This window comes from Galeopterus variegatus, unplaced genomic scaffold (assembly GCF_000696425.1).
Source record: "Galeopterus variegatus unplaced genomic scaffold, G_variegatus-3.0.2 Scaffold97, whole genome shotgun sequence".
Classification (NCBI taxonomy): domain Eukaryota; kingdom Metazoa; phylum Chordata; class Mammalia; order Dermoptera; family Cynocephalidae; genus Galeopterus; species Galeopterus variegatus.
Genome location: NW_007726208.1, coordinates 278,104 through 299,371, shown reverse-complemented (window position 1 = coordinate 299,371; position 21,268 = coordinate 278,104). Strand labels below are relative to the sequence as shown.

Here is a 21,268-nt window from a genome sequence, read left to right as displayed (position 1 = left end):
ACTTCGTAAAGACCTTGATGATAACACAGTGGAGATCAGAGACATTCCTTAATGTTGAGTTGCCACTAATATTTATATAACATACCTATGTATCAAAGTCTGACAATATATGCAGTCTTCACACCCTCCTTTTAAAGTAGGTGGGAAAAGATACTATCACTTGAACTTCATGGTTGGTTAAATACAGAAATGTTAAGCTATGGGTTTTGCCGAAGTTAAGAGATAATAAGTGACTGTCACTCACAGTATTTACTAAGAACTTACTGTTATACTAAGAAATAGTATATTTTAAAAGTCCAATTTTGTGCCTACCATTTCAATAATCTTTAGATATTTTATAATTTAAAAATGACTTCCAGGGGCTGGCCCGGTGGCGCACTGCTACAGTGCGCCACTTGGGAGCGCAGTGGCGCTCCCGCCGAGGGTTCGGATCCCACATACAGACCGGTTCCCGCTCACTGGTTGAGCGAGGTGCGGGCGCAACACCGAGGGTTGCCATCCTGTTGCCGGTCCCGGTCCGGTACGGGCGCGACACTGAGGGTTGCAATCCATTGCCGGACATGAAAAAAGACAAAAAAAAAAAAAAAAATGACTTCCAGAGCCATTTCAATAATAATTAGGAAAATCATCAGATATTTTAAAAAATTATAGAGATTTGAATCTGAAGGGTTTCATATGCCCCCCTCCTCAATAAATTGCTTTTACTGAATAGAAATTGATGCCATTTTCCAGTATTGAGGAACATACTAAGTGTATTATAAAATTAATTTTTGTTTCTATGCTAAGGATATTGAAGAGAATATAGTTCATTACATTACATAGTATTCTTTTTATGAGGATCTAATAAAATCGTATTGCTGCTGAACAATTGCTCTGTTTTTATATTTTGGGTGCCATAAAGAATATACCCGAGTAGGGTTTGCTTGTTTATTTTTTGTTTTTATTTAGTTTTCTTTTTGAGTTGGTTGCTAGAAAACTACCAATATTGAGGCCTGACATAAGAAAATGTCCAGATGGGAATTATGATGCATGGTTTTAGTACTATTCCCATTTTATGTTTTCACTTATGTTTTGCTTTCTTCTTGTATTTCTGAATTTAATTTAATATCATGCACACATGTAATTTAATATAATATACACAAATATGGTGTGTGTGTGAGATAGTAAATTAAATTCAGAAATGCACACAAATATATAAATATATCTTTTTCAGCCATCTTAAATCAATGTGGTACAAGGTAGGATATAAATAAAAGCATTTATAATAAAAACAATGAATTTGTCATCTATCTTGGTTTTGTGAAAAGAAAATAGAAATAGTTTTCTAGTTATTAGATTATCACCTTGTTATTATTGTAACTTCTCTATCAGAACTATTCATAATTATCATTGTAGGGAATGCACACATTATAATTCAGTCCAAGAGCTGGCTGATGTTTTAAGTAGTTTTGTGTTTTGTGTATCAGTAGACAGGACAGAAATGTATTATTTGTGATTTTATAAAGAGTAATTTGCTTACATTTCTTCTTTAAAAAACAACAATAAAAACATATATTTCATGCACATGTATGCAAAATTTTATTTTATTTCTACCTTGGATATTTTTGTAGTCTTGTTCTAAAAAGTATGAGAATGATTGAAGAGCTCACCAATGCCTACTGGTATGAGTTTTTCACAAAATGAAAAGCATCTGAAATTTTTATGTAGATAGGACAAACAGCCACAATCCTATGAGCTAAGCTAGTGCCAGACACCTAACAAACACTGAATAAATATTTATTAATTTATGTTTTAAATCTTAAGCACTGACTTAGGAAATTTGCCATGTCATAAGGTACTATCTTCTTACTTCATTGTGATGTCTTTCTTTATGCTTTTGTTTTGATATTGTAATGTACAGATATTCAATGACCCCAAATAATGTCTCCTGAAATTAATTTCTCCTTATTTGCATTTGTCAATTTTTTACTTTAGTAACACTTTTACAGTAAATAGACAGAATACACAGTTCGGAAGTCATGTCTTTTAAATGCATTTTCAATAGAAATGCTAACCAGAAAGCTTGATCATTACATGAATTGTCATTGAAATCAGCCTTTAATTAAATATCAGTCATTCTTCACAATGTCCGACCCGTCTTTCCTTATGTGTAATATTCCAAGTTCTTTCTTAGAACTAAGGCAGACCCCAAGTACATTGAGAGAGATTGGAAGCCATATTATGGTATTAACAAATGATAAGTTCAATTTGGTTTAATCAAGTTTAATTCAATTCCTTCTGCAAACATTTCTTGAGCATGTGGTCAGGGAATCAGAGAGAAATAAGAATCAGACCCTATCCCAAAGGAGCTCAAAATGCATGTTCAATGTGATATTAAGGGGTAAATAGATCTGACTGGAGTAGAGGGGATTTTTGAACTGACTCTTAAATAATGCACAGACTTTTATTTATCTATTTATTTAAAAATTTTTATTTTAAAAAGAATTTTTTGCGACTGGATAGTACAGGGATCAAACCCTGGACGTTGGTGTTATCAGCACCATGCTCTAATCAACTGAGCTAACCAGCCAGCCTCAAACAGACTTTGATGATGCAAGCAAAGGGTAGACTCTAAGTTACTCTATATTGGAGACAGCAGGAGTGAAGGTGAAGAGCTCCTGGGGAAGGCAAATGCTAGGCTAGGGGAGGCATACTTGGGTTTTAAGTAGTCTAAGCCATTATTTATATCACTTCTAGAAAATCAGCTTACTGTATGATTCAGAGACTGGGGAGACAGAAGATAAACCTGTTATCAAGCTATGGGACAAGTTGTAGTGAGAACTGCTAGAACAAGTTCAGTGGCAATGGGATTGGAGACAGACCACATTAGATTTACCATGAGAGAGAGACCAGAAAACAAAAAGATCAGTATAGCTTCCCAGCACAGTTAGAATTGACTTGTAGGCTTCTGTTTAACCTTATGACCCAAGGACCAAATCTGGCCGACTACCTGTTTTTGTATGGTGCTCGAGCTAAGAATGATTTTCATATTTTGAAATGATTGAAAACAGATTAAGAGAAGAAAAATATTTCACGACAGGTGAAAATTAAAAGAAATTTAAATTTCAGCATATACAAATAAAGTTTCATTGGAACTCAGCCATGCTCATTTGTTTATATCTATGGCTTCTTTTGTGCTACAGTGGCAGAGATGAGTAGTTGTGACAGAGAACCTGTAGCCTAGAAAGCCTAAAATAGTTATTATCTGGATGTTTATGGAAAAGTTTGCTGAATTCTGGCTTAAGTAGCTGATAATAATGCTTTGGAACCACCAACTTTACAGATATTGTGAACATGTTGATTTGAAATAGCTCAGCCGGACTGAGCTGGTGAAACATGGGAACTGAGAATGTTAGTGCTGCTTACCATTGGGAAGAATGAGCAGAGTTTGAGACCCACTAGTGACCAGTACATAGTGGTGGTGATGTGTAGGGGCTTGTTCCAGTAAATTTTCCTTTGAAGCACTGGGAGCCTTGACATCATTTCCCAGTGATTACCATGAGGTTTATTTGCACTGGTGCCTTTTTTCCCCTTGCCATTTTGTCGTTGTTGCTGCTTTTCTTTTTTAGCATCACCATTCAAAAAATGACACACTATAGAGTGATAACAATGATGCAATTCTGGACATATTACTTATCTTCTGGCAATCTGGAGCTCATAAAAATATACCCACATTTTAACTACTATATTCACCTGACTTGTTGCTAATTACACATGTCCCTGGATCGAAAAAATATCATAGAAAGAAAGGAATTTGATTGCATGAAGCTATGAGAATTCAACCAGTCTGAAGGTGATTTTACATGAAGAAGTTTAGATAAGTTTCAAAGGGTAGAAATAATGATCAGACAAGAGTTTATGAGCAGCAGAAGGTTAATTACACAAAGGTCTGTTGATATGTAAAATGGATTTATTTCTTCATTTGACTAATTTTTTTGAGCACACTTCCTACTACATCTAATTTGCAGAAATTCAGTACTGAATCACTTGCTGGTTAAAAAAAAAAGTAATTAAGAAACAGGGTCAATTACACCTCAAAAAAAAGACCTAGGTGAATCAGTTTGGGAAGCAGTGCCATACGGAGTGGGAGAGGAAGAGATAATGTTTCAAATGACAAACATCTTAGTAATGTGGTCATTACCATTATTATGAATTAAAATAATGATGATAGTAATAATTATCCTTGATATTTGTACAATGATTTTTCCACTTGGGAGCTCAAAGTACTAATATACTTTATCATCTTTATCTCTACATAGCTTATCAGATTAGGAGGAGTCTGGAATTATTATCCATGTTTTTCATATGAAGAAAATAAGAGAGAATTGAATCTGCTGGTATAAGACTGTATAACAGATACATTGGTGGCAGGGCTCACAAATATACTCTCATAATTGTTTATTCAAAGTGTTTTTGACTGGATTTTCTTTTCTCTTTTTTCAATGTTATTCCTCTTGTCTCTTTCTTAGCCATTAAAGACAGCATGTTACTAAAGTAGTCGTGGCAGGTGGGGGTCAGAAAAGGAGGGCACAGAGGAACCTTGGACACAGTAGTCATGTGAAGTCATGAAGACATATATAATCTTCCTCAGTAATTTTTTCTTCTTTAAAATATTTCTCTCTCCTCTTTGTTTAATTCAAAAGCCATGTTTGTTGTTAAAAAAGTCTACCATAAAACAAAAAGTACGTAAATTAAGATGAAAGCTTCTCATTTTTTGTTCTACTTCTTACTGGTAATAATTTTGGGTGTCTCCTGCTATATATTTTGCAATACACACCCATATATAGTTCTATTATTTATAAGAACTGAAACATTTAAAGCATATTATTCTGTAACTTTTTTCCTAAAAATGTATTATTGACCTTTTTCATGTTAATAAATGTAGATCTACTGTATCAACATAATGACTGCATTGTTTACTTTAGCGTCAGTTAAAAATTATTGTAAAACAAATAGAACTTGTCTTATATTTTACAATTCTACATAGCAATCATATACTTCTGATGCTTTTATAAAATTTTCTACATGTACAAATTTATATTCTTCATCATCTGGAATGTTTTGACATTAGTTGAGAAGCCCTTCCCTCCCCCTATTTTCCCCAAAGTTTTGCTTACGTCTGCTATACACATCTCCTTTCTTCTGTAACAGATGAATGGCAAACATTCAGAGATGCAGGAACAGGAGGCAGTTTTTGGTGCTTCTTAGGCACGGTTTCCTAAAAAATTAAAAGATAAATAAATAAAACTCTCTTCATGAAGAAGTCCTTTTAGGAGGCAGTAATTGCCATTCTAGGAACAGGTGTTTAGAATCCCACTCAAGAGAGAACTGGAGATTGAGAAGGTTGGAGAAAGGAAGATGAAGTTTCCCTGGCTACAGCCCCATAGGAAAATCACAGGAACAAGGGAGGAGAATGCGTAGAGTCTCTAGAGCCTTCCAATCTATCCCAGTGCCTTCAGCAGGGGCAGAGTCATGTAGCAATGATTATACCATTGACTTCTGTGACAATGTTCCTTATTCAGTGTCCTGGCAGAGCCAGGATGTAGTAATGGTGTAGCAGGGACCAATATGATAATATCATCACTGCCAGGTCCTATCCACCAGGCAATGAGTCCCCTTAATTTCTGTAAGCAAAAATTATTTATTGTGACATGCTTTGCAATTTGCAAGAAGTTTACACATTCATGATCTCATTTTGGGTCCCACAATGCTTGACAGAATGTGTATCCTGTTCCCTATTGATAGATGGAGAAACTTAGCTCAGAGTTTAAATGATTTGTCCAAGTCATGGAGCTGGTAAGAAAAGGCCTCATCTTAGAATCTTCTCTATTCGGATTCAACAGCCAGTACTCCTCCAGGAGAATATCACACTTCCCCCAAGCACTTGTGCACCAGACAGGTAGTGCTCTGGGGAAAAGAAGTACATGCCACTGATTCTACTGGAATAGTAAATACCTCAAGAAACTTAAAAAAACAGTATTATATTCAAACTCCTTAGCTGGCTCCGACATTATTTCATTTTCTTTGGCTTTGGGGTTTGCTTACTAACTATTGTAACCCAAGGGAACAGCAGCTTTACCAATCAAACAAACCATTTTCCAATAGCATGTGTTTTAGGAGGCAAACAAATGGGAAAGGTTAAGGGAATCTCATGCAGAGAGGATTTTCTGTGGCATCACTGAAGCCTAGAGGTGAATATTAGCTCAAAAACTTAGGTTCCTAGGAAGGGGGTCTCTTGTTATTTCTCATAGGTATTCTGAAAATTTGGTTTGAAAATAAATCAGAAAATTAGAAGAATAGAATTAGGAACTCTATCTGGAACCTGGTATGGTTCAAGCTGTAACACATTTCACAAGATGGTTAAGACTCTCAAGTGCTAGAAACAGGCTTGAAACCTTTTGGAAGATCCTACAGTTCCTGACTCTGTACCATACACACAGCCAACTCAACAAATAACAGTTAACACAGACGTAGCATTTTCTACATGCCAGGTACTGTTAGAGGCACTCTCCTTACAGTACTTTGTTTAATCCTCACAATAATCCTATGAAATACGAGTGAACAATTCTATTGTCATTTTCATTGTATACATAGGGGAACCGAGGCCCAGAGAAGTCAAATTACTTGCACAAGTTCAGGCAGCCAGAGCTGGGATTGACCTCAGTTGCCTGGGACCATCGTGTGTTCTAAACCAAGATAATACAGTACCATCTAACTGAATGTCCTTTATTTCTCAGAAATATCTGTTTTGTCTAAGTGGATGTGGTGTGTGCTGTGATATAATCCATCTGTTTCTTTTCTTCCTCAGGCCAGCTGTGGTGAGGGCCAGGAAAAGAACTTATTTGGAGCCCTGGGTTATAGGCCTCATCACTTTTATATCTCTGATTGTCCTGGCAGTGGGCATTGGACTCACTGTTCATTATGTGAGATATAGTAAGTATGAGCTGCTCTGGCATCATGTAATTTATCCCAAATACTTCCCCAGGAAGTATTTTGATTTGCCTCAGGCTTGTTCATGTATTACTATGATTTATTTGCATAGCTAGTACAAAGAACTCTTTATCTGCTTCGTCTCTCATTTAATCCTCACAAGCGAAGGAGGATTCTTTCTTCTGTCTTTGATGTAGTGATGCTTCCTGCTGGGAATAGCATTCTAGTTTTTATATTCACTAATAAGCAATAATCAAGTCTTAAATAGGGGAAGACCACAGGACAGGTAGAATCCAAGGGCGATCACCTTGATTTAAAATAATTTGAACTCATTGAAATCCTGACGTCCCAATAAATCAATTGCACAATCAAGGATCATAGAGAAGTTGGCTCTATTCTGTACTACTAAGTTGGAAATGCTCATAGTGACATGTTGTTGAATGAGTGCCTATTTCTGTTATTTAAAATTAAATCTTGAGGTATATGGCAAGTGATTAAAGAGGAGAGGATATGCTAAGAGGGTTAATTATAAAGAGGTTCACTCAGCGGTTATCAGGCACCTCACTTCTAGATGAACTGCTAGTTGCTATGTTATTAGAAAGGTCTCCAGGGTACTTCAGAGCTGTTCTTCCAGAGTATAATAATGCTTCTGAAGTTTCCTTCTACTCTGCCTTGCATTTTAATTAGTTGACTCAACTATGACCAGTTGGTTTAATATCTCCCTTTGCAACTAGATTATGCTTTGATGTTCATGGTCCTATAACCAAAGAAGCTAATCACTTCATTCTAATTTAATTGGGAATTTGCAGAAGTTGCTTTCTTAAGAGTGATCCGCAAACTGTTTATCTTGCTCCACTGTACACGCAAGTCCAGTCTCAGTTTACAAAGCAACGTGGGTCATTGCTAGGTAGTTTAAGAAGAAATTATTTTAAACAAAATTTTTTTCTTTTGGTAGAATTTGCCCACACACAGGTCTTTAAATTTGGGGTATCTGCATTTTAATTAAAGAGATTTCTCAGGAGCATACATTTGTAAAAAAGAATTGCTGAAATAACCTTACAATTCTACAGTTCTGTTATGGGTATATTAAGTCCCACTATGTTGTAAGCATCATTATTCCTTCCCAGGAAAGTCTGCGACAATGTTTCATTCACTTTTTCCAGAACTTAGCAAAAACCCTGACACATATTAGGTACTTTATAAGTGTTTATTGAATTCTGAATGATAAAAGTGCATGAAACATACCCATGATATTTTCTTGGGGCATATTTTGACTTGTCTGACTTTACAAGGAGTTCTTAGTAAAGCTAGGGGCCTGATCATTTTGGTGACAGAAAATATTTCTTACTACTTCTCCTTTGCCTCTTCCCAAACAAAGTTTTATTAGGTTTGTAAATCTTACTTGTATGTATACAATTAAAACATGGAAAGATTTTTCCAGTATCCTTTTCCTGGATCCTTTTGCTTGGATGATAAATTGAGTAATATGGAACACATGACTTCCACTGCCCACACAGTACACCTGAATAAACAGCAATTGTTGTGATATGTGTTACTGTCTTGTATTTGTTACCTGCCCTCTGTTTTGGGACGTAAACTAAAAACTGAGTGAATATAGCACCACGATCATTTAGAAGCTGGCATACCAAAATAACTGAACCAAACCAAACCAATCTGTTGTAGAAATAGATAGATATAGATGAAGGTGATTAGATTTGGAAAAACATCACTTGGCCCTCATTTCATAAAGCCCAGGACAGCATAGATTTCTGTGTCCTTTGTGTCCAGGGCCTTTGGGGTTGCATTTCCACCCTTCTGTGATTTGGAGTTCAGAAGGTGAATCTGTTGTGAGCAACCAGGTTATAGAATTACAGACCTGTTAGAAAATTATCAACAAACTTACGTTCATCCTTATTTTTCTTACCTTTTTGTTAACATTTTCAACTATATTTTTTAATAACTACACATACCATATAATTCTGGCAGCTGGGAGTATGTCTAAATACTTAGTGACCCATTTATAGAGCAAAGTAAAACACTGAATATTAGATGTTAAGTTGTTCATTTGGTTGAACCACATGACCATTTTTGACCTATATTAATGGTAATTTCAAATGATTCAACCTCACTATTAAAAAATAAGTAAATAAAACAGGTCTCAGGGTATAGAGGGTCTGTTCTCTTCCTCTCTAGAACTTGCTACAGGTTTAGTATCTCTTATCTGAAATGCTTGGGGCCAGAAGTGTTTTAGATTTTTGATTTTTTTGAATTTTGGAGTATTTGCATATACATAATGGATATCTTGGGGATGGGACCCAACTCTAAACAAGAAATCCATTTATGTTTCATTTATACCTTATACACACAGCCTGAGGTAACTTTATACAATATTTTTAATAGCTTTGTGCATGAAACAAAGTTTGTATGTGTTGAACTATCAGAAAACAAAGGTATCACGATCTCAGCCACCCACATGGGCAATCTATGGTTGTTTGTCATTACTATCATTCGTCACTAATTTATAAGCTACTGATAAGCGATCACTTCTTACACTTCTTCACACATACATACTTAACAGTAGAAAATATGACATACCATTAAAATAGCGAAAACAATAATGTGTTCAGGATAATTAAGCAGCACAGTAACAGCCCCAGAATACCTGTATCATCTGTTAAAAACAGCAACAACAAACAACAGGCAGGCTTTCAGCCTCTACCTATGATGCTGTGTTTTGATTAAAAGGTTACTGTACACGGTATTTTATGTTTTTTCAGGTGAGAAGAAACATCAGAAGCAGCTGAGGGACTAGGAAGTGGGTTCTCTAGGGATGAGGAAGTATTCTGTTGCATGGCTTTTAAAAATGTTTCCTCTGGAATCATCTGCCTCATTCACAACAATTTTTGCCCGAGAAGTTGCTCCTTGATTTTATAAACTGACATGATTTCTTGTTCTGTTATGAATTTATGCTGCTCTAGTCCTTTAATAAGCCCATCATACATTTTCACCTGGGTTTTGTCTGCTAGCTGTCACATGAAGTCAGGTGTGAAATTTTTCACTTGGAGTATCTTGACACTCAAAAAGTTTCAAGTTGTGGAGCATTTCACATTTAACATGTGATTAGGTACCAACAGCATCAGCATCACTTGTGAGCTTGTTAAAAACGCAGAATCTTGGGTCCACCTTTAGACCTAATATATCATAATCTGCATTTTAACAAGATCCCCAGGAGGCTCATTTGCACATTAGAAGCAGTGTATTAGAACAATAAATGCAGCTAAACAGAAAGTTATAGTTAACCTGAGACATCCATGAGATGTTAAAAAATGCAAATATAATAGAACAGTAGTTTACAACGATAGATGTGAGTTATTTCTCAATGTTTCAATAAGTTAAAAACCTTACTTGAAATTATGTATATTGCCAGGGACCTGCCTGTATATTGCCAGGGACCTTGACCATTCAGGGAAAAGGAGGTGAGTAAGGATGGAGGAAGGGCAAAATCTTCCTAGTCTCTCACTTAAGTCATTAATGCTCAAGAGACCCTAGACTTTCAGTGTCTCCAGCCTGCCATTCATCATTCTTTATACATCACCTCCCTTCCCAGGCTTTGAGAGTATGACAGCAACTTCCTTCTCTCTCCCACCAAACCCTCTGGATGGCCACGGTATTTTATTTAACAAAAGACTTCTTCAGCTTTTATGAGGGGCTTTGTTTTTTTCCCACCCCAAGAAGCAGTGTGTAAAAGAAGTCTCTGCTTTGGGAGTTAGGCCTAGGCTTGAAACTTAACTCTGTGTTTTCTGACTATGTTATGTTGGGGTTGGGTAAGTTATTTATATTTCTGAAACTGTAGTGTGTTAAATGTGGATAATACTGCTTTCCCATGGAGTTACTGTAAATTAAGTGAGATATATGAATATGCCTGGGGCACTGGTGCTCAATGTCAGTTTCCTTTTCCTGTGGGGCTAAAGTGAAGAGGGAAAGACTAGGAAGGAAGAGAAAAGAGGAGAGAGATTGAATTGGATGAGGTACACTCCATTTTCCTATAACTTGATTAACATTGTATTCCTAAAGCTTGGCACAGTGTCACTCATAGAAAAGTAGTCAGCATTAATATTCATTGAATAAATAAATCTTCTGAGGACTTTGTGCTTGCCTCATGTATAAGAGGGTAGAGGAAAAGCTGTACTGCATTAACTCTACAGTAGGCCAAAAATATGGGCTGCTTAAACTGGATGCAGAGAGTAGAAACCGTGTCTATGGAGCAGACAAACCAACCCCTATGGCTGGTGGAAGGAAACAAATGTAGTGACAAGGGAGCCAGCTGAAACTAAATAGTGCCCTGTATGATTATGCCAGGTAGCAACTCTGGCTCCCTAAACTTCTGTTTACTGAATCACTAGTATTTTAATTCCTACCCTCATCTCCCTCTTTAGCCAAGATAAATGTTCTCATACTAGTATCCTTGTGGCCAGAATTAATGTGTTGTTGACTAAGAGAAAACTCCACTTTTGAAATATAAAGGTGCATTCACACTTGGGAAGCTTCTGAATCCATCCCTGTTTGTGTGCTCAGATGGCGTGACTTGCTATCTCTTGTGGCTTATTCAGGTATGGATAACACATGAGTAATCAGCCCACAGCTCCAGTGCAATATTTGTACAACAATCCAACAACACCAAGCATTTCTTATAGCTTTTACACCCTAAATCATATGATGATGAGTGTTGTTGTGTTTTATTCTGAGATAACTATGAAGCCTGGGGCAGGATGTGAAGATGATTATCTGGGGTAGGGGCAGTTGTTTCTGTCTCAGTTTTTTTACCAACCATGAAATGGGGAAATAATGATGATTTACACACATCTGATAAAAACTATGATGGGTTTTTGCCGCTTTCCTTGTAGATCAAAGGAAGACCTACAATTATTACAGCACGCTGTCATTCACAAGTGACAAACTATATGATGAGTTTGGAAGAGAAGCTTCTAAAAATTTCACAGAAATGAGCCAGAGAATTGAATCAATGGTAAGCAATATTTTTTTCCACCTTTAGGGCATTTGTTGTTGTCACTTTTTACCATATTTTTTAGTATCTTTGCTTCTAAAACATCCATTCAACTGATTCTTGAATATCTTTGCAAAATGAGAAGCAGCTCTATCTAAGGGATATAAAACAAAACTGACGACATGAACATAGAAGAGTGTGTTTGCAAGGCTGAACCAAGTGATCTTTAGCCATTTATTTATGTCCCTCCTACTCACCCTTCCTTAGCTAGTGCTACACTCTTGACCAGCAGAGTCCAGAAATTCTGAGAATGTGAAGGTAGCCCAAAATATGGTTGCTGTATCCTTGACTTCCTGAAAAAGAGGCCCTGAGCAAAAAGTTGCCAGGATTGAAACTATTTGGACACATATCTGAATAGTATTTTTGTTTTTAAAAATATCTAACCTTGAACAAGATTTTGGTACACAAATCTACAGGAAATCCATAGATACTCATCTCTGTCCTTAAGGCATCAACATTCATCCTGAGGGATGAATCAAATATTTAAGAAACTGGGAAAAATAGCAGTATGGCCCAAAAGAGCACGGACCTGAGTGATGACTTTTCATTGCTATCAGATTACTAAGGGAATAATTTGGACTTTTCCTGATAGGCTGTGAGGTAATTCGTGATATAGTATGATGGAAAGAGCACTGAACTAGGAGTCGGGACACCTAGTTCTCTTCCATCTACCAGTTAGTGATGTGTCACTTGGCACATCACTTTATCATTTTGGACAAATTTCCTTATATAAAAATTAAGGAGTTAGGTGAGATAATTTCCAAACTGTCTTCCAGTTTCAATATCCTAAATAGAAACAGAATGGAAATGATCCTCCCAGAAACCTGTAGACTAGAAACCTGAGGATTTAGTCACCTTGCTGAGGTGAAGGTCAAATTCTGGTTACGTTTGTACTTGCAAACACCAAACCAGGGAAATATATGAAGAAGCTCTTTTCTAAGGCCAAATACTTATATCAAACAAAAGAAAGGGAATGGAACTTTGGTCAAGAAAAGATGCAACTATTTCCCTTGTTCTTTGTGCCATTCACCAAAATAAATTTTATAAGATCCAGACAAATTTAAATCTAAGGGAATATAGATAGGACTCATTAATACTTTCAAAATTAATAATGATTTTAAAATTAGTTGATAAAAATAAACCCTTAAATAAAAATTTCCAAGTGGATACTGTCATCCTGATTAGAGAATTTATCTGTACTGTGCTTGTCTCATAATTGTAGGAACTATCCTTGGGTATAAAGTACTCAGATGTCAATAAAACATAGGAAAGAATAAGAAGGCTCATTGTTTCTGTTAATCAATCACCAACTTGCAGTAACTGTGTTTGGTAAATATCCACACTTGAAGTGTTTCCTTATCTAAACTTCTAATTTAAAAAATTAAGTTGGCTAGAATTCTTATTTACAGTAGCAGGAAATATCTCCACAAAATACATTCTTCTATCATAAGTAACCCAGTTCACATGGGCCTTGCCAAGAGCATTTCAAGAACTGAATTGAGTGCACATCATGCCAGGATATTTAGCAATGTTTTAACAAGGTTTGGGAATCAGGTGACACTGTTATGTACCCATTTCTATGTTCCAACTATCACTTGGGAGGATTATTTTATTTCCTTTGTCTACCTGCAGTAAAAGTTCTTACCTTGGAGTGTAAATGCTTACTCTTACTTTTCGAGAAATAGCATGTTTATTCTCTCTGGTCTCTTTGTGAATGTAGTACAGCAGATGTCACTTCTGGTCTCACTATGTTTCCCCAGCTCTTATCATTGCTAAGGTGGAATTCAGGTGAAATCACTGAGTTAGATTACCAAAAAGGATTCAGCAAGATTCTTCAAGTTCAGCATATTGTAAAATGTTGGTCGATGTTTTTTTTGTTTTCTTTTGTTTTGTTTCTTAGTTTTCCATAAAGCTTTGAATTAACTTGTGAGATTTCAGACAATTATTCTTGCTGACATATTTTGAATATTTTTTGAACAGGTGAAAAATGCATTTTATAAATCTCCATTAAGGGGAGAGTTTGTCAAGTCTCACGTTATCAAGTTCAGGTATGTAGATCTAAAAGGCTGACTTCTGAATTTAATTTAAAGCTGAAGCTGTTAACCTGGTCAGCAATGAATGTTTTGAAGTGTTAATGATGTGATGTAATTCAATTCAACAAACATTTATTTAGCACCTGTTCTGTGTAAGTTATGGGTTGCAATGTCCCTTACTCATTCTCTAAATATAAAAGTAAGTATTTGCAAGATGATTGCTAGGAATAGAGACGTTACTGGTGCTTATGCTATAAAATTGTTTTGGGGAAACTCTAGTCCACATAAGGACCTAACACACATCCCTTGGTTTAATAGCAAGTAGTGCCCTGTGTAAAATGGTGTAGTGGATGAGGTTCATCTTTAGCTCTCAGTTCTCCTCCGTATCAATTTTCATTGCTTTCTTCCATTCCACCCCTTCATTCTTCAAATATTTAGCTAAGAAGATCTCAGATCTGTTCATCAAATATTAGTAAATAGAAAAGTTCAGAACATAACATTTTAAGCAAAATACTAGATAAGAATTTAAATAATATACCCTTAATAGTAATTATTTGTGTGTTTAAAAAATAGCATAAGAACCGCTTCCAATATTATTCCAATGATAAAACTCTAAGAGCTTCTTCCCTGTCTATTACTTAGCTGACATCTCTGAGGCATTACTTTGACCACTTTCTTCTGAAAATTCTGTACTGTCTGGTGTTTGACACAGTATCCTTTCTTGGATCTGCATCTACTTCTCTGATCCTTAAATTTTTACTATGTCAAGAAGAACTCATCCACCCACAGGGCTTCATATGCCATTGAAATTCAAGTTTCTACATCCAGTCTGAATTATTTTCCTGATTTCAGTAACTACATGCCTGCCCATGCACATTTTCACATGGAAGTTCCACAGAAAATTCCTTAACTCAAGTAAAGTCCAATCACACTAATGAGAAACCTGGAAATTATCATACAGTTCTCCTTTTCCTGGGTGCCTCATACTTTATTAGTAACTAAGTTCTACCAATACTATTTTCTTTTTTTTTTTTTTTTTTTCTTTTTTTTTAAACAAAACTGCCCTCCAAAAATAAGATTCTAATTTGTATTCCCATTTGTAGTTTAAATAAAGTCAGGGTTGAGGCAGTGTATAGTGAGGAGTAAGAATCTCTGGGAACTGACTGTGAAAAAGAGGGGGTAAAGTAGCTGGTGAGATGATCCCAAGGCAGTAATTCATACAGATAGCATTAAGGTTAATTAATGCTCCATCTTGAAGATACAGTCACATGAAGTCATATAATTTGGTCAAGCTTTCTAGTGTTCATAGGATTATGAGTCTTTTAGGAGAGCCTGAAGATTTCTTAAGAGAGATTGGTGGATTTAAGTCACAGGAATTGAAACAAAAACCAAAACCACAGTTGATTTCATATTTACCATACCTCGCTCAGCCAGTGAGCGGCCGGTCTGTATGTGGGATCCGAACCCTCGGCGGGAGCGCTGCCACGCTTCCCAAGTGGCGCACTATAGCAGTGCACCACCGGGCCGGCCCTACCAATACTATTTTCTGAATCACTTTCCAGTTTGTTCACCTCTTCATCCCATTAATCTTGCTACTGCTACTTATTATTCTTTCTTCTGTTACTGCAGTAGTAAGAAGTCCACATTTATTGGAAAGATGAAGTCAGTTTTAGAGATGCTGAGTTAAGATAAGGGGAGCATATGAGCCTAAAACATGGATCTTAGTTGGTGGAGGGACAGGGAACTGAGCTGAAGATATAAATGTGTTTATCATCAACTCAAAATATTGGAAAGCATGCTTGTAAATTTCTCAGAAGAAAAAAAGGTAATGAAAGGAAATAAGGATGCTGAAGAAAGCTTGAAAAATAACAATATTTAATAGGATGAAATAAAAATAGGAACTAGACAAGGAAGGAACAGGAAGAAAGAAAAATCATGAGAGAAGTTTTAAGAGGGGAGTGGTCAGTATTGACAAATACTTCCAAGAGAGCAAGTAATACAAATACCAATAAGAATCAGCTGGATATGTCAACTGGGAAGCCATTAGTGTGTAGAGAAAGTACTTGGTAGAAACGAAAGGGAGAAACAGACCACAATGAAGAAAATGTGAGGCAGAGTGTAATTGCTCCTTTCAAGAAGGTTCGCTGTGATTAAAAATAAATAAATAAATAAATAAGAAGAAATAAGTTAAATAGTGGGATAGAGAGAGGGTTGTGTTTGTTTTTGTTTTTATCAGCCAGGAAGTATAGGACTAGTTTAAGAGAAAGAAAAAAGGATAAATAATCGATGATACAGGACTGCTGAAGCAGTGATATACAAAATTATATAAAGTGCAAATAACACAGTATTATATAAAATAGAAAATGAAAATGGGCTGGTCCATGGCTCACTTGGGAGAGCATGGTGCTGACAATGCCAAGTCAAGGGTTAAGATACCCTTACCAGTCATCTTTTAAAAAAATAAAAATAAAAAAATAATAATAAAATAAATAAATAAATAAATAAAAAGAAAAATGAAAGCCTTCTGTCCACTAATTCTACTCCCAGAAACAAAACATCTTGTTAACAACATACTTTGAAAATCTTTCCGATGATTGCATATAGATCTACTTTATTCTTCAGCTGGCTATGTAGTATTCCACTGTAAGTACGTGTCAGTGTTGATTTAGCCAATGCCCTATTGATGGGCACTTGGGTCATTATTTGCTTTTTCTGTTTTAAAAACAAGGTTATAATGAACATATCTATACATACATCCTTACACACAAAACGGCATATTTGAAGATTTAATTTTTAAAAGTGGCAAATGCTGTATCAGAGGGGATGGCTATTCAAATTTATAACAGATAAACAAAACTGCCCTCCAAAAATAAGATTCTAATTTGTATTCCCATTTGTAGTTTAAATAAAGTCAGGGTTGAGGCAGTGTATAGTGAGGAGTAAGAATCTCTGGGAACTGACTGTGAAAAAGAGGGGGTAAAGTAGCTGGTGAGATGATCCCAAGGCAGTAATTCATACAGATAGCATTAAGGTTAATTAATGCTCCATCTTGAAGATACAGTCACATGAAGTCATATAATTTGGTCAAGCTTTCTAGTGTTCATAGGATTATGAGTCTTTTAGGAGAGCCTGAAGATTTCTTAAGAGAGATTGGTGGATTTAAGTCACAGGAATTGAAACAAAAACCAAAACCACAGTTGATTTCATATTTACCATACATTATGTTCAGTAATTTTGAATGGTTGACCAAGTGAGTGTCTTTTTATATGAATAGCCATGCACTTAACTAAACCCTTGGGTGGTGAGGGAGACCATGAGCAGCATACCACCTTACATCATGGAGGCTGGGTTGAGAGTTCTGAATACAGTTAATAGCAATATAGAAGGAAACATGTTTGGATTTATTTTGTGTGTGTAAGTGATTTGAACGAATGATAAAAAAAAAAAAACCGATTGTGATATTACCATAAAGCTTATTCTTTCCTCCCTCTCTTCCTTCCTTTCTTCTTCCGTTTTGATCCACAGTGAAGAGGAACACGGAGTGCTGGCTCATATGCTGCTGATTTGTAGATTTCGCTCTACTGAGGATCCTGAAAACGTAAATGAAATTATTCAACATGTTCTACATGAAAAGCTGAAAAATGCTATAGGACCACCTAAAGTAGATCCTGAGTCAGTTGAAATTAAAAGTAAGTTGATTTCTCTTATTTCCTTTACTTCTCTTACATAGAACAGTTTATGTTAGTTTGATTTGGGACACTCATTCAAAGTTTTTTTTTGGACGTCATTCAATTTTGGTGTCTTGCCACCAACAAGACATTTCTTTGCAACTAAACTGGTCCTAATGAAGTACAGCATTTTAATTTTTAAAACTATCCTAAACTTATACCTTCTATGCAAGCTTGTCATTAACTCCTGTTGGATTCTTCTATATTGAGCCTTATATTTTAGCTATAGAATCTAATTATAAATAGAAAATAATCTTTTTCTTCTTGTTGCTTCCATTTTATGTTCTGAGAGTATGATGTATGGAAAGGTTCATGTCATAGACATATTTTCTTGCAAATGTAACTAATAATAGCTTTTTCCCTTAGAGTATTTACCAATGAAATGTGCTATCAATTTAGACTATTTACCAAAAATTTATAATTTATTTCTACTTATTTTTGATATATTTTACAATATAATTGAAAACTCTAAGATGGGTATTTTGCTGTTGTTGTTTTCCATGGAGTCATGGGGGTCAGATAGGTGGTGATGGGTCCTCATTATTAGAAAGTGAGAAATATAAGATCCTTAAGAAACACCTGGTTAAGGGCTGAATTATATGTTAAAAAACATTGCAGGTGTATAGAAATACTATGAGGACTACAAGTATGGCCTTAAATTTTCTAGTAGTCACATTAAAAAGTAAGAATAAGCATGTAAATTTAATTTTAATAATTTTCATATTTAACCCAATATATCCAAAGTATTACTATTTCAACAAGTAGTCAATGTAAAAATTATATGTGAGATATTTTACATTCCTGTTTTGTTCTAAGGAATTTTAGATTGATAGCACATTTCAATTTAGACTAGGCATATTTCACAAGATCACTGGCTACATGTGGGTAGTAAACAGAGTACTTGGTTTTGGCAGCACTAGACACTACAGAACAGCAGGCAAGTAGATAGAATGAATACAAGGTGCCAGTATAACAGCTGTTAGATCTAAGTAGTAGCCTGAATTGATGGTCATCCATCCTACTTACTTCAGTAGTCAGGGCCACCTAGATAATTTGTGCATCCCAGTGCAAAATGAAAACACTAGAACCTTTTTCAAAAAGCAAGAAAAAAGTGCTGTTGAAAGTATTAAAATATGACTTTTCTTTCTTCCACAGTCTCTCTCTTGACTTTTCACAGTGTTTTTGTTAATAATGTCATTCTAAGTGAAAAAAAGTTAAATTTTTATATTACTAACATGAGTTTTGCTGTTCCTTTTTATATTGTGCAATGTCAATTTTTAATGCAAATATAAGCACATTTAACTTGTATGTGAAATCATGAAAATTATGCAACTGTATTTCATAGCTCATGCATGCATATATTTCATTTTTTGCCACATCAATGGAAACAGTACACAAGGCTAACTTGACTCTTTTTATTTCCTTTCTTGATATGGACGCATTTTACCAATGCTCTCTACTTTCAGCTTACTGAGGAATGAAGAACTGAAAAGACAGGAAACTTTGGGTTTCCCTATCTTTCCTTTTCTTTCTATGTCATTATTTTCAGCAAAAGCTGTTGGCTAATAAAAGACAGTAATAGGAACAAGAAAGGATATGCTAGGATCTCTTGTTAATTCGTGTATTAGAGTGCCACTGTCTTCTTTCTGCATTTTAAACAAGTTCTGGTTCAAACAGAAAATATGGCCTCCTGGGACTGGCAGTAACCCCCTGCTTACCTAGTGGTAGGCCAATATACTTATCTTTCAATTGCCTGGAGTCTTGCTGAACTACCACACATTGTGGGTCCAATGGAATTCTAATTTTATAGGGTATCATGAATGATATATGCAAATGGGGTAGCAAGAAAGTGTGGACACATTTCAAAAATAAGTAGAAATAAATTATAAATTTCTGTGTATCTCTTCTGCTCACACCATGCTTCATTATACTATTGGACTTCACTTCCAAAATACAAGTTACAAGATAAAATTAGTAAGAATTTCAAGACAGCAACAGCAGAGCATTTAACCAAGCACAAAGCCATTCTGAGTGTTGGACCCAGAGCAAGTCACACATCCAGGAAGCCAGCTATATTAGTCCATTTCTGTTACTCATAACAGAATACCTGAAACTGTAATTTATAAAGAAATAGAATTTATTTCTTGCAGTTTTGGAGGTTGGGAAGTCCAATGTCCAGGGAGCACACCTGGTGAGAGCCTTCCTGGTGGTGACTCTTCACAGCGATGCAGGGTGTCACATGGTGAGAAAATGGCATGACCAACAGAGCTAACCTTCTCACTCTCTCCTTATAAAGCCATCACAGCCACACCCATAACAACTCATGAAAACCACCAACCCATTACTCCTGAATGGATCACCCCATTCACAAGGGCACAGTCTTCGTGATTCAATCACCTCTTAAAGGCTCCACCTTCCACCACCATATTGGGGGTTAAGTTACAACATGAGCTTCTGGGGGACATTCAAACCACAGCACCAGTCTTGTCAGGACTATCAACATGCAACACCGGAACTTTCCCTAGGAAGAGCTTGAAATAGAGAAGAACAGGTTATTTGAAGCAGAAACATCAGTGATGGGCTTTTTAACATTGACTGAGAATAAATGGTCAATTCTTTCTTATTTTTGCCATTTTCCTCACAAATAGCCAGAATGGAGAAAGTCAGAAAAAAAGACATTCTATAATACAAATTTCCAGTCAATCAATACTATTAACTACCAAAAGAAAAAATAACAGATTTATATTTTTGCATTTAGAACAACTATCATACTATGTTCCAAAAAAAAAAAAAATCATTTTGGTAATTGGAAATATACTAACTCAAGAAGTTTAAGAACATAGAGCTTTATGTATCTGTTAGTTGGGTTAGTGTTCACATAGGGTTAGGGCAGGACTGTTGTGAAGTTAGCAAGTTAAGGAGTCATTGGCTGGAATTGAAAGACAATTTGAGGTCAGACCGTCTTCCTAAAACCTAATCAGAAAGGAGACAAAAAGAGATGATGTTGTTTTTAAGTGTGATTGAGGACAAATTTATGGAGATGCAACTCAATTGTGTTATATGATTGAGACTATGGTTATGAGCTTAGTAAAATAATCTGAAATAAAGAGTAGTAAAAATATCATTACATTTGGGGAATCAATACTATATTTTCAATCAGTATTCCCCAAAGAGGGGCTTTAACACAAAACTACTGAATCAGAATTTCTGGGAAGGGGCCGGCCCGGTGGCGCACTTGATAGTGCGCTGCTTGGGAAGCGCGGCGGCGCTCCCGTCCGAGGGTTCGGATCCCACGTGCAGACCGGCTCCCGCTCACTGGCTGAGCGAGGCACGGGAGCAACGCCGAGGCTTGCGATCCCGTTGCCGGTCCCCGGTCCGGTGCGGGGGCGGCACTGAGGGTTGTGATCCGTTGCTGGACACGGAAAAAAGACAAAAAGACAAAAAAAAAAAAAAAAAAAAAAAATTTTTGGGAG

At 36.0% G+C, this 21,268-nt stretch overlaps 1 protein-coding gene across 1 annotated transcript in view; it reads left to right on the top strand.

The window, feature by feature from the left end:
* The window catches only part of TMPRSS11E (transmembrane protease, serine 11E), a 39,469-nt gene that overhangs the window by 9,146 nt on the left and 9,055 nt on the right, over positions 1-21,268 (top strand). Inside the window, exons 2-5 of the mRNA XM_008583319.1 lie at positions 6,848-6,972; positions 11,874-11,995; positions 14,015-14,082; positions 17,593-17,756. Coding sequence (XP_008581541.1) covers positions 6,848-6,972; positions 11,874-11,995; positions 14,015-14,082; positions 17,593-17,756 — 479 coding nt within the window. The remainder of the gene's footprint in view (positions 1-6,847; positions 6,973-11,873; positions 11,996-14,014; positions 14,083-17,592; positions 17,757-21,268) is intronic.